This window comes from Gallinula chloropus (assembly GCF_964237585.1).
Source record: "Gallinula chloropus genome assembly, chromosome: 3".
Taxonomy (NCBI): domain Eukaryota; kingdom Metazoa; phylum Chordata; class Aves; order Gruiformes; family Rallidae; genus Gallinula; species Gallinula chloropus.
This window is the reverse complement of record NC_140087.1, coordinates 140,503-153,405: the sequence shown is the minus strand read 5'-3', so window position 1 is coordinate 153,405 and position 12,903 is coordinate 140,503. Positions and strand designations below refer to the sequence as shown.

General features: G+C 47.3%; 1 protein-coding gene across 1 annotated transcript in view; it reads left to right on the top strand.

Moving 5' to 3' along the window:
- The window catches only part of LOC311190272 (ras and Rab interactor 2-like), a 53,146-nt gene that overhangs the window by 27,752 nt on the left and 12,491 nt on the right, over positions 1-12,903 (top strand). Inside the window, exons 4-8 of the mRNA XM_084262147.1 lie at positions 54-246; positions 1,029-1,140; positions 3,522-3,594; positions 6,835-6,926; positions 9,924-11,054. Coding sequence (XP_084118273.1) covers positions 54-246; positions 1,029-1,140; positions 3,522-3,594; positions 6,835-6,926; positions 9,924-11,054 — 1,601 coding nt within the window. The remainder of the gene's footprint in view (positions 1-53; positions 247-1,028; positions 1,141-3,521; positions 3,595-6,834; positions 6,927-9,923; positions 11,055-12,903) is intronic.

The following is a 12,903-nucleotide window of genomic DNA, read 5'->3' as shown; positions in this document are numbered from 1 at the left end:
CAGGGCAGCATGTCTGACTTTTTTAAAAACATAATTAATTATTTTTTTTGCAGTATACTAAAGGAGATGGATAATGTCTCTCCTGAGAAGAATGATGGAAAAAGCTGCCCCCGGGACTCTGGATATGACAGCCTCTCCAACAAGCTAAGCATACTGGACAAGCTGCTCCATACGCACCCTGTGTGGCTGCAGCTTGGTCTGAACGATGCTGAAGCCATGGAAATTCTGCAGGCACAGCCTCCTGGGGTAAGAACTTAGGTTTCAGTTCATCTGATGCAGGTGTTAAAAGAGCCCACAACCACCATCAACAAATAAAAACCCCAAACCACCAAACAGAAGAAGCAAAAACGATGTCCCCCCAAAAGGAAAGCAACAAACAAACCACCATCCCACCCCCATTTCTGTCTGTGCTGTGGATGATCCAAGCGAGGGCTTCGGGAGCGCTTGGCAGCTGCAGCAGTTGGAGTGTGACAGGGTGATACACCAGTGGCTCATTGCTCAGAGCTGAGAACTAGACCGCTGCCGTTTCGGCTCTGAAGCTGGATCATGCTAACCAGGGCTGTGGAAATGTCAGCATTTTATCCTTCAGTGGTGCCTGCATCAAAGCTGCTGTGGTGGAAACCAGCCCCTGTCTGCTTGGATGAGGCTGGTGGTGTGTTTCTAACGCTGCCTCCATCCTGGCATGGTGTGAGTGGGCTGATGGGACACTGGGACAGTCTGCCCCAGTCACCCCCAGGCTCTGCAGCCTGATTCGCTGTGTGTTAAACTGGAGAGCTCAGGGAAGGACATAGTGGACTTGAAGTTATGTGCCTGTTGTACAAGGATGAGAGGCTTTTCTAAATGTCCTGGTGCTGTTTTACACCAAGTGCTGGTAGGACCTGACACAGGGACAGCCAAGTAAATTCAGAGATATGTTACGTGAATCAGAGAGTGTGAAGTTATTCTGTTTCCTGTTGCTTATAATCTTACCTCTCTCGAGGCATCTGTGATGAGACTAAAACCATGTCCTCCTGCCTTCTCCACAACAGATATTTCTGGTCAGGAAATCCGTACGGCTGCAGAAGAAAGTCATCTCCCTGCGTCTGTCCAGCGACTGCAGGCCCTGCCTGAAGGAGTTTGCCATTAAAGAGAGCACCTACAGTAAGTGATGAGTTAGATGCTTGTCAGCTGTTTGTTGGTCTGTGTGAGCCAGGATGCACGCTGCATTGGTGAAACCCTCAGCAGAAGATGCCAGAATCTTTCAAACGGTGTCCCAGACAGCCTGCAGTGCTCTCTGCAGGGTGCTGCGCGGGCGTCTGCTGTGTCCTGGAGAAGGGAGGAGACACAGAAATGCTTGAATCTGTGCTGGGCACAGCTGGAATGTTTCTTCTCTGTGCCTCATTGGATCCAGGATTCACTGGTGTTCTGGGTAGTTCTCCTCCTCTGTAGAAACATGGGCTGTAACCCTGGCTCCTGTCTGTGCAGTGCTCCTGCATTTCCTTGTCCTCGGGGCACTGATCTTGGATATGGCGCTGTCATGGTCTCTCTGCCCATAGATTTGGGTGTAGTGGTGGGGATTTTGGGGGTTTATGTCGTTGCTTTTTATTAATGTAGTAACTAGATGTGTTTTAACTGTTTGGAGCTGCTTCTGATGTGAGATCAATGATTTTTTTTTTTTTTTTAATTCCAACTAATTGGTTCCCTGTTTTCTAATAGAAATGAGCAAATTATTGTTTCTAAACAATACTGCCCTCACCTCTTTAGAGGGAGGGTGCAGAAAACATTTTTGAGATACAGGCAGCTGCAGCCAGTGAGCGTGCATGGTGCAGGAGCTGCAAGGGGAGCAAATGGCTCACTTTAACAAGAAAATGAAAACTGGAGAAAATGGGCGATAATTTCAGTTAAACTTCCCTGAAGCAGGGTGTAGTTAAGTTCTATTTCTACTAGTTAAACAGGTAACTTGAGTGTTTTCCTTTTGACTTCTGCCTTCCCTGCCCCCAGCAACAAAAAGCCGTTTCTGTGTGCCTGGTTTGGGTTGCAGTTACAAGCCAGATGTGACAAAGAGGAGAAAGCTATCAAGGATAGTTGTCTAAGTGGGATCTAAGGCTGCGTTTGTAGCCCTTCGGTACTAGGGAATTCCCCCCTCTCCCATCTAGAAAGTAAAATTGCCTTTCATAAATAAAATGTTGCCACAAGGGGGAACTGTGCACTGAATTATTTTTATTACTCACCAGTCATAGCTGAGGTTCTGTCAGAGATATGAACACAGCTGCTGCTCGCAGCCTGCTCCTGGAGCAGCTCTGTGATTACTGCACATTGTTAATGGCTCTGCTAAAGAAACCCCTCTTTCCAGGCACAGGAACAGCAGGTTGGCCCCAGATAAAAGATCAGCCACCTAACTGAGGTTTTCCTCTGGTTCCTGTGCAGACTTGATGGTAGCACTGGAGCCTTGGCATGGGGGAGCTGGCCTTACGGCACAGAGTGCTGACAAATCACACCTTTGCTGCTTGCTGAGGGAGGCGTTGCTGCCTGGCTTTGGTTTGTCCCACCAAACCCATGAGCCTGCCTCTGTCTGCAGCACTGGAAGGGCTCTCCTCAGGAGACTGATTCCAGAAGTGTTCCTCTGCAGGGGCAGAAGTGACACCACACCAGCCAGAGGTCCACCCCCATGTTCTGGCTCTTCTCACTCTGGGATGGACCAAGGCAATTGCAGGCTCCACGTTTACCCCTTTTAGAAACTGTCCAAGGTGTTTCTGTACTGGAGGAACCCCTCACTACACCCTTCCTGCTGGTCTGGCCTCAGGCATCCCCAGAAGCCAAGGATCTAGCTCAATTCTCTCCAGTAGCTGCTTCTGTTTGTTCTTTGTAGTCACTGGATGAGATTTCCATTGGAATCTGAAAGAGCTTGATGTGAGTGAGGTGGCAATCACTTCTGTGTCACCATACCAGTAACAGGCAGTGGTATAGAGTCAGGGTGGGTGGAAGGAAAGGCATTTCTGCTCTTGTCTTCTTTCCCCACTGTGCAAGCAAATGGCCTGAAGCAGTGCTGCCCAGGCTTTTCACATGGGCTTCAGGTTAAATGGTTTTATTGGGCTGGATGAGAATTTAGGTGCTAACAGATCTGGGGAGAAGACAAGTGAGTGGGATGGACTGCAAGAATAGGTTTAACTTAATAGATTTTAAATTAAGTACAGCAGCACTCTGGGTGCAAAAAGTCCAGGTTACTGTCAACTTCTTGTCTGTTAGCACAAACATCCTGCAACTCCAATCGTGCTTGACCCATATCCCATGAATGGGACCATGTGTTTGGAGTTCAGAAACAAACCACCACCAGGACTACCCCCGGTGTATTTCTGAAAATGCCTTTAGCAGACGTGTGCTCTTCCAGGCAGTTGTTTCCTTTTAACCAGTTAGTTAAAATGGTTGCTTGATGGGGCAAGCCTTTTAATTTTATGCCAAAATCCGAGGTGCACTTAAATAAGCTTTTCTAAGAAATGATGGATAAATGTGTAATTCTCTCCCTCTTGTAACTTTCTTGGCAGCGTTTTCCTTGGAGGGGTCTGGAATAAGCTTTGCTGATTTATTCAGGCTCATCGCTTTCTACTGTATTAGCAGGTAAGGTGCTATTATGTTCTGATTCATGCTTGCTAGACTGTCTTGAACAAATAGTCTCAAGGACTTGTTTCAGCATGATGTTTATGTTGCCAACCTACAAATATTCCTGGGTAGTCTTAAAAGGGTAATGGGAGGGATAGGAGATGACAACTGGCTTGTTTGGTACTGGTGATTGGAAAGCCAGTGTTAGGTTAGCCACTGAACCGTGAGGTGTTGCCACGCTGAACTGGACTTGAGCTGGTACCTGGGAGTGCTTTCACAACTTTTCTGTACCTTAGTTAATAAGCACCACGAACTGTCTTGCAAAGTCTGTTTCCCAGAATTGCTAGTAAAAACCATTTTTAGAGCAGAATGGAAAAATGTCAGGTTCACCCTGCAGAACGTGACGGCTGAGATGTGTGAATGCAAATTGGGAACAACCAACCTGGCCTCACCAGCCTTCTGGTCTATGGTTGCACAGTTTGTATTCCAGTAGTTGTTTTTGAACTTGTTCAGCTTGGAGATGAGAAGGCTTTGGGGAGGGCACTTACAGTGGCCTTCCAATCCCTGAAAGGTGCCTATAGGAAAGCTGGGGGAGAACTGTTCCCAAGGACATGGAGCGATAGGATGAGGAGTGACGGTTTTAAACTAGAGAAGGGGAGATTTAGGTTGGGTTTTAGGAAGAAGTTCTTCCTTCTGAGGGTGGTGGGTCACTGGCACAAGTTGCCCAGAGAGGTGGTGGAGGCCCCATCCCTGGAGACAGCCAGGGTCAGGCTGGATGGGGCTCTGAGCGACCTGATTGGGTGGAGATATCCCTGTCACTGCAGGGGTGGGACTAGATGGGCTTTGAAGGTTCCATCCAACCCAACACATTATATGAATCTAGTATACAGAGAAGAAACAGCTGGTGAGGTTTTTTTTAACCTTTGGGTTTCAATTTTGGTTGAGTTCACTGGCGAAAACTGCCAGAGTGATGCTCAAGCCTTATGTTTGTCCGCAGGCAGGATGCAGCTAAACTGCACCTGTGTGTGTTTTCTGAAGGAAGCTGGGGAGAGGCATCCTGAAAATCTTCATCCTTTTCAGAGGTTGCCAGTTAGTGCTGATGATGGTGACTTCTGGTGTGGGAAACGTTGGCTAGAGATGAATTTAGGTTGCTGTGCTTACTGTTTGTGGTGGAGCATGTGGACCCCTTTTGTTACATGCCTCTGTTTTGCCATGCTGCACATGTATGTGATGAAAGAAATATTTATACGACATAAGTAATTGGTCAACCCTCAAATAAGAAATGAGCTGAAGTTGCATTTAAAAGCATTTTAATGATGAGAGGTTCCTTACCTTGTCACCCTTTGAGTTCTGTGCACTAGCCAGGCTCCAGAAGATTCCCTCTCTGAGTCTACAGGGAGCATGCAGCAAGTGAGGATTTCTGTGCATTGAGGGCTCCAGGTTGCTTTGCAGTTGCTAAAAATAATCCCTCAAATGCAGAGTGGCTCATTGCCTTGTTCCTGAGTCTCATAACCAAGAGCCTCTCTCTATGCACAGTGGCTTTAATCTTCTAGAGGGTGTTTCAGGTGGCCAAGTGTGAGTTCAGTGTCCCCATGCAGTCAGGCCTTTATTCAGGAGGCACAAACCAAACAGCTGAACCAGGCTGGTAACCTGTTTGTTCTGCTGTTCCTTGTTGCCCTTTGGGGAAGGACATGAAAAGAGTGGCAGCCACAGCTTGAGCACGGTGTTAAAGCTCTCCTGGTGCACCCTCCTTAAACAGAACTTGACCTGCAAAGCCATCCACAGGTACTGGTAGCACAAACACAACTCGAGGTGCAAACCTGTCTGGAGGTTTCAGTGAACAAAGCCACTCTTGGATGTGGGTGTGCCTTTGGAAGCAGGGGCTTGTTTCCCCATTCAGTGGAGAAACATCCCCAGTGTTTCTGCTTCCCTAATGTCAGTTAAGTGGCAGCACCTACCCAGCATCCTTGTCCTCTTCAGGCAGTGGTCTGGGATTGCTGGGGACGCAAGAGGAGAATGCGTGGGTTTGGTAGGGAAGCAGGTAGGTAGGTTATCAGGAGAAAGAGAACACCGGTCAGTACCCCAGAGCAAAGCCAGGAGGGATTCCCAGCAATGGAGGGGATTTCTTGCAAACGGATACACAGTCAGTTTGAGGTGTTAGGGCTTACCTGTCATTATACTGAGTCTGTGTGTTATGTTCTAGACTCTGGGTTGCCTGTGTCTCTAGAGTCTCTCTAATACACTAGCTAAAAATTATTCTAAGTCTTGTGCCTGTGTTTGATTTGAATTTGAGTGGCATTCTGAGATCCATGTTCGCATACAACATAGGGAATGCTTATGTGATAAAACCCCACTGTTGGTCTGTGCTACAGCAGGTGGTTGGCTTATTCACAGCCTTAAAAAGCAAAATGCTGACACCAGTTTTACATAGGATTCCTGTGCTCCATCTGTTCTCACTCCTAATCACGTGGGCATTTCTACTATGGGTTTTCCAGTTTAACGTGCGCTGTTGTTTGAGGCCATACTGACACCAGTTGGGCAGGCAGGAGGTATATAGTACTGGTGGATGATAATACTCATCCAGCGTGCATATGGTTTAGTTTTGTCCCTTTCAATGTCTGTCTAAAAGCTTTTAACACTGGATTTGGCTTATGTTTTTATTCATGTGTCACCTTTGTAAATAAGTATTGAACTTGAGTGTGCAGTGAAGAGAAACCCCATATGAGAATAAATGATAAAGACTTTCTTAAATGAACCATGCCTTTGTCCTAGGACAGGGCAGCACAAAAACATCCTAGCCTAGAAGTTCTGAGGATAACTGCCCAAGTACTCATTTAATTTTTTTTTATTCCAAGAACTGGACTGTCATTTTGAGAGCAATCAGTGCTGTATGCAGAAAAGAAGAAGCCTGCTTGAAGGATTAAGGGCAGGTTACATCATTGCATCTCACTGGTATACTTGTAAAAGACCAGATGTAAAAACTTCTGCTGTAAAGGGACAAAGAAATGGGATGGCTCTGTGGAAATGAGCTTAAAGAGAGTGCTTGGGGCTGGACTGTCATTTGCATTTCACACCACTTGTAATGCCAGGGAACCCTGGGACTGGTAACGTTTTTACTGTGCACCATGCATTTAAGACTCTTGTAAATCTGCCACAGCTCCAGAATAAAGTCATCACATTGCCAGTGTTGATAACAAATGCTTTTAAAACTATTGTTATCACTGTGAAAACCGTACTTGTTTTTCTCTTTGACAACAGGGATGTCCTTCCATTCACCCTGAAGTTGCCTTGTGCTATTGCTGCAGCAAAGACAGAAGCTGAGCTGGAAAAGATTGCTCAGCTTGGACTGAGTGAGTAGTTATCCACACAGATGTCATTCTGTGGGGCATTGCTGTAAGCCTGAACAGATAGTCTGTACCAGTAAGTAGTTTCTATAGGTCAGTGATGATACCGATTTCATCTAGAAAAGCAGCCTGTCTTACTGAGGAGGCCAAACCTTGTACTGCCCGAATGGTGAACTTGGTGCTCTTCCTCCCTTCGGCGCCTTCCGTGATATTTTTGTTAGTACTGCTTCCTTCCTTCCTTCCTTCTCCCCTCCCCTCTCTGGGCAGCCCTCTGGCAAGCAGGTCTTGCAGTCCTCAGGCAGAGGTTTGATGTAGATTCTCCCCCGAGGGCTAATGGTGGCTGTGGGCACGCGCAGGAGGCACCAGCTTGGTTCCAGCTGGACTTGCCAGGGGAGCGTAGGAACTGAGGGTCACTGAACTTCTGTGTCTGAGCAGGGTGATTCCTGAGATCAGTGGCTCCATGCAGTAGCCTGTTAAAGAAAGGAGGGGTGTATAAATAAGATCCTCAGAATGCATCCATGCACACTGGTTTGAGATTTTGAAAGTAACAAAACACAAACGTGTCCTTGCATGGCCTGACTGCTTACAGTGGAATAGGGGCTCCTTGTGAAGCATACCTCCAGCTTGCAGGATCTGAGATATGTGCTCCACCCAAACGAATTGTTGAGCAACTCCTGCGAAGTGCTGAATGGCCTCGTTTCCTCCTGCAGGAAGGGAGGATTGCCAGTCTCTAGTCTTGGGCTCAGTAGATTTATTTTTTTTTTCAAACATTTTTAATTTAGAAGCAGATCCTCACTAAATCAGGCTGCTAGCATGAGGCTCTGCAGAACATGGGCTGGACTTTGCAGTAAAGCCATGTGCAGGGAAGTGTTGTGCTGCTTTGCATTTTGTTTTGCTGCAGTAGCAACGTAGCCAAGGGATTTGCTTGAGTGGTGGCACTACTTCTGTGCCGCTGACCTGGGCATTGAGGTAATTAGATGAAAGTGTGGATTATCATGGGAATAGAGGCAAATTAGGTGAATGTTTGGAGAAAAAAGGCCTGATGGGGATACAATGCAGTGAATGCAGTCTCCCAGTGACACCTGGGAGTCTTAAAAGACACAGTGGGTGAGTTTCCTCAGTAGGAGGTACTGGTGGTGGTATTGAGCAAGATCCCTGTGCTACCCATGCTGTCACTGTCCTCAGGACTTGAGCACCCTGGCCTACCTGCTGGGTAGTTTTCTGGCTCTCTGTCACTGTCTGCATTGTGTGTGTTGTTTCTTTAAGCTAATACATTTGAAAGCTGGGGAAGGATTGATGAATCAGTGTCTGCATGGTTGGTATATTTGAGATCAGTTGTCTGCTGTACACCAGGCTAAGGTCGCAGCTTCTTTGAGCAGAAAACAGACAACACAGTTGAGATGCTGATGGAGTTTTAGTCTAAGTGCAGAAGAGCACACACCAGAAGCCAGCCTTTTGATCAGTGACCCAGGAGATGCCTAAAACCTCCCAAGGGCTCTTCCTGATAAGTGTGAGCTTTCTGTGATCAGCACACAGGCACAAAACACCCTTGTCTCAACACAGAGGGTTGTAGCTCCTGTCAGAGCTGTTTCGCCCCAGGCTCAGAGGGAAAACTGCATGAGGCAAGTCAATAGTGTGTAGCCCAGTCAACCGCATTGGGAGGAACTGGTGGTAAAGGTTTCAAGGCTTTTGCCAACCTGTCAAGACCCCCGTGCTGAACATGAGTCCCACTCTAGGTCCCTCGCTTGTGTTGCACCTGCAGCAGCTCCCCCATCATGTGCGTTTGCAGCACCCCACATGTCAGGCACACTGGCCAGTCTGCTGAGGGATCTGCAGGCAGGATGTGAAGTCAGGGGCTGGAACAAACAGCAGCCTCGCATGACTATGTAGAGAAGTATGTCTGTGTCTGCATGTCTTGGCTGGCAGCAGCCTGTTGCCATGAGCCCTTTCCTGTCTCCCATCCGTTAGGCAGCTGCTGGGCTGTGGAGCACAGCCACTGTTGTGGGGCACAGGCCCTGTGCTTGAGGTCTTGCATTTGGGCTTGGGTGTCACCTCTGACTCTATGCTAAAGGAAAAGGGACTGTGCTAAGATGGGCAAATTTTAGCTAAATCTCCTTCCTCTGGTATGTCTCCCTTATTTCAGTCCAATTCCTGTCCTCAGGGGCTTGTCTTGTTTCCACCTTCATACTTTGAGGAGCTGATGAGCTTTAGCACTGACTCAGTTTCAAAAGCATGCTGATGCTCTGCTGGGACAAGTGTGGAGGCTGCAGCTGAAACTTGCTGGCTTAGCACAGGTTTTCCAGGCAGTGCTGGCGTGGGGTTGTACTTCTGTGCAGCCGAGCCTCTAGAACCTGGGGAAAACTGTGTAACAGTTGGAAAGGCAGGCTGCAGGCCAGGGCTCTTAGAGGCGTGGTGTTTGGTTTGTGTTACTAAAGATAAAATGTGCTCCCACCACAGAAAAATGTGAGCTCTCTGTTCACATGTGGTTTCGTTTGTTCACCATCAAAAGGAACCGAACCAAAATTTGGGTTCAGTTGCCATGAGTGGCTGTCAGATGCTGTAAATCACCCTGGCTGTTGTCTTTAATGGAGTGAGCTTATTAATACCGCTGGAGAATCCAGGCTTATTTCTCCTGAGTGAGATGCTAGTGAGTAGTTGATGTTCATTTCACTCTCAAGCTGGTAAGAATTACTGTGTCACAGTCTCCATTCCTTTCTTTGATTCTCAGGTTATTTTTAAGCTTAGTTCACTGGGCCGATTTGAAGCGGCACGTTGGTCGTGGTATTTACAAGTGAGTAATGGCAGCCACAGCAGCACAACATCAATTAGGTCTGGTGGTGCTTTAAGAGGTTCTCTAAGAACTTTTCCCACCATCCCCCCTTGAGTTAATAAAAGCTTGTCTAAAGTTCTGAATGCTTGAAGCTGGTGATGTTGAGCTGAATGTTCTGAAAGCCATCTGCATGCTGTTCTGCACTCTTACATTAATGCAATGATGATTTTCAGACTTCTGGAACTCCCCAGCTAACAGCAACCCCCTGGATCCTTCACCTCCCCATCGGCCCGTGCCTCTGGACAGTGCTTGTAAAGACTCACGTCAGCTCTGCCTTATAAATGGCGTGCATTCTATACGAACCAGAACGCCTTCAGAGCTGGAGTGCAGCCAGACCAACGGAGCGCTGTGCTTCATTAATCCGCTCTTCTTGAAAGTGCACAGCCAGGATGTCAGTGGAAGTCTGAAAAGGCAGAGCCCAAGAACTCAAGACACGAATGGCACAGCGAGGCCCCGCTCCCCCCCACCCCGGCCACCACCTCCTTCTATTAATAGCATCCTCACGAGTCCACAGCTTTCCAGGACTATAAAGCAGGCGAGCATGCCAGAAACAGTCAACCATAAGAAAGAGAGAGGTTTGGATTTGCTGCAGAATAAGCCGGCCCCTATTCCGCCTCCGCGGCTGAAGAAGCAGGCTGCTTGCTCAGAGGCGGAAGGTGGCTCCAGGAGCACATCAGTAATCCGACCTGGCTGCAGCTCGGCCCGTGTGCCCGAAACTGACGGTGTTCCAGGTGAAACCCTGCTCGAGCCGCCTCCCGCGGCTGCCAGAAAGACGGTAGCTTCCAGCTCTGAGTCACACATACCGTGGAATGGAGGCAGGCAGAGACTGAGCGACATGAGCATTTCCACCTCCTCGTCCGACTCGCTGGACTTCGATCGGAGCATGCCGCTGTTCGGCTATGAGGGGGACACCAACAGCAGCCTGGAGGATTTTGAGGGGGAGAGTGACCAAGAGAGCATGGCACCCCCTTTGAAGCCCAAGAAGAAAAGAAACAGTTCGTTTGTTCTCCCCAAGATTGTGAAATCTCAGCTGCGGAAAGTCAGTGGAGTTTTCAGTTCCTTCATGACTCCTGAGAAGAGGATGGTTAAGAAAATTGCAGAGATGTCCCAGGACAAACGCACTTATTTTGGATGCCTGGTGCAGGACTATGTCAGCTTCCTCCAGGAGAACAAGGAGTGCCACGTTTCGAGCACTGACATGCTGCAGACAATTCGGCAGTTCATGACCCAGGTCAAGAACTACTTGTCCCAAAGCTCCGAACTTGATCCCCCAATCGAGTCGTTGATTCCCGAGGACCAAATAGGTAAGAGACACTCTTCCGTGACTTGGGGGAGGGTAAAAATGTTTAGTCTGTGTTCATAGCCGTAGACTTTTCTGCTAGTTTGGAGAGGCGGGGTTGACCTTGCTAGCAGAATTTGAGCCACCGAGTGTTTGGGTCCCAAAACAAAACAACCCCCAACTCCCCTAGCCCTCAGCCCCCTAGCAAGTCAAACTGCTATGCAGTGAGGCTCCTAAAAGTTACTCTTGACATAGCTGCAGTGGTACCCATGATTATTACTGGGGTTTTTTGTGCCTTTATTTGCTGGCACACAGGTATTTTTATTCTTCCCACCCCCCCACCCTGTATTGGGCTGAAATAGCTCTTGACTCTGGAAGCAAGCCTGTGCCAGTTTTAACTGTGGACTGTAGCTGTAAAACTAGAATTTATTCCAAACCAGTAACAGTTAAGGACAGAGAGACATTTCATAGCAACTTACTTTGGAAATAAATTCCATTATTCCAACCATTCTCGTTGGCTCCTAGCAAAGCTGCATTGTCTCTGTGCTTGAAGCTAAATGAAAAGATACATTAGAGCACACAAACGCCTGCGAGAGAGAAAGGGCTGCTTATCTCAGGTTTTCTATACCTCTCTGTTACATGTAAGTGTTTATAAATGGTTGCAGATGAGCTATATATTTGAATGCATGTTATAACAACAGAGACTTGTGTATCCACAAAAGTGAAATCATTGTTGCTGCATAAAATCTTGATGCTTCTCTATCTTGCCAAGCATGAGCAGTGTTTGTAAAAGAACCCATAAGCCACATTTAGGAGGTAAACATCCCTCAGGGCAGAATACTTTCCTTGTGAGCTCACTACAGTTCTAATTTGCTTGTTTTTCTCCTGTACCCCAGTGTCCTAACACTTGGCCCAATGCAAGATTGGCAGTGGTTCATTCTCTGGGACTAGAGAGGGATTTTATGTTGATGTTATTTTCTGTCCTTGAATGGGAGGAAGTATTCTCATGTAACCTCAATTTCACTTCCATAAAGTCAAGCAAAAGTTAACGAGTGCTGCTAAAGCAAATACAGGACTATGAAGAGTGTCCTGAAAACCGAAGCTCTTTCAAAGACATGTAGTGTTCCCACTAGAACAATAAAGACTATTGCGTGGGTGTTATGTGGAAGGAAAAATGGCAAACTGAGCAGTGGTGCAGGCTCGTTGTGGCCTGGATTTCTGTGGAGTGCTGGACATTTGAAAAATAAATACAGATCTAGTTTGCTTGTCGTTTTCTAAAAGCTTGGTTTGACTTGTGCTTTTCACTATGAGGGAGTAGTGAGATTGTGGGTCTCTGAAGACTGGCAAAATAATGTCTGCTTTTAAATGTTTCAGTAGTTTGGAGTAGCACAAGCTATGAAATGTAATAGCTAATCTACATTGGTGTGTTCTTCAGTGGCAGAGAGCCTGGGTTTGATCATTTGATTAAATGCAATTCATTTATGAAGCAGGATAGTTTAAGCAAAGGAAGAAATCGCTTTTGAGTCATCTGTTGGCTGTGGCTTGAGCCTGCAAACAACCACAGTGGATCCAGGAGCATCAGATGTTGCTGATCTAAGCAGATAGCTATGTGACAGCAAGATATAGTCATCCCTGTGGAGATCTTATGATGCAGCCCTGCCTATTACCCGGTTTTGCTTGACTTCTTCAGCTCAGAATCACAGCCTGAATTTTAACTTTGTGAGTAGTTCGTCCTCCCTTGTCAGTTTACACTTCCATGGTGCAGGTGTTCCCTCTGGACCTGTCAGCCTGGGGCTGGATGTGTGCTGCTGGGAGAGCACTCTTCCTTCCCGTTCACTGTGTGCTGTGCTACAGCAGTGGCAAGCCGGTGGCCA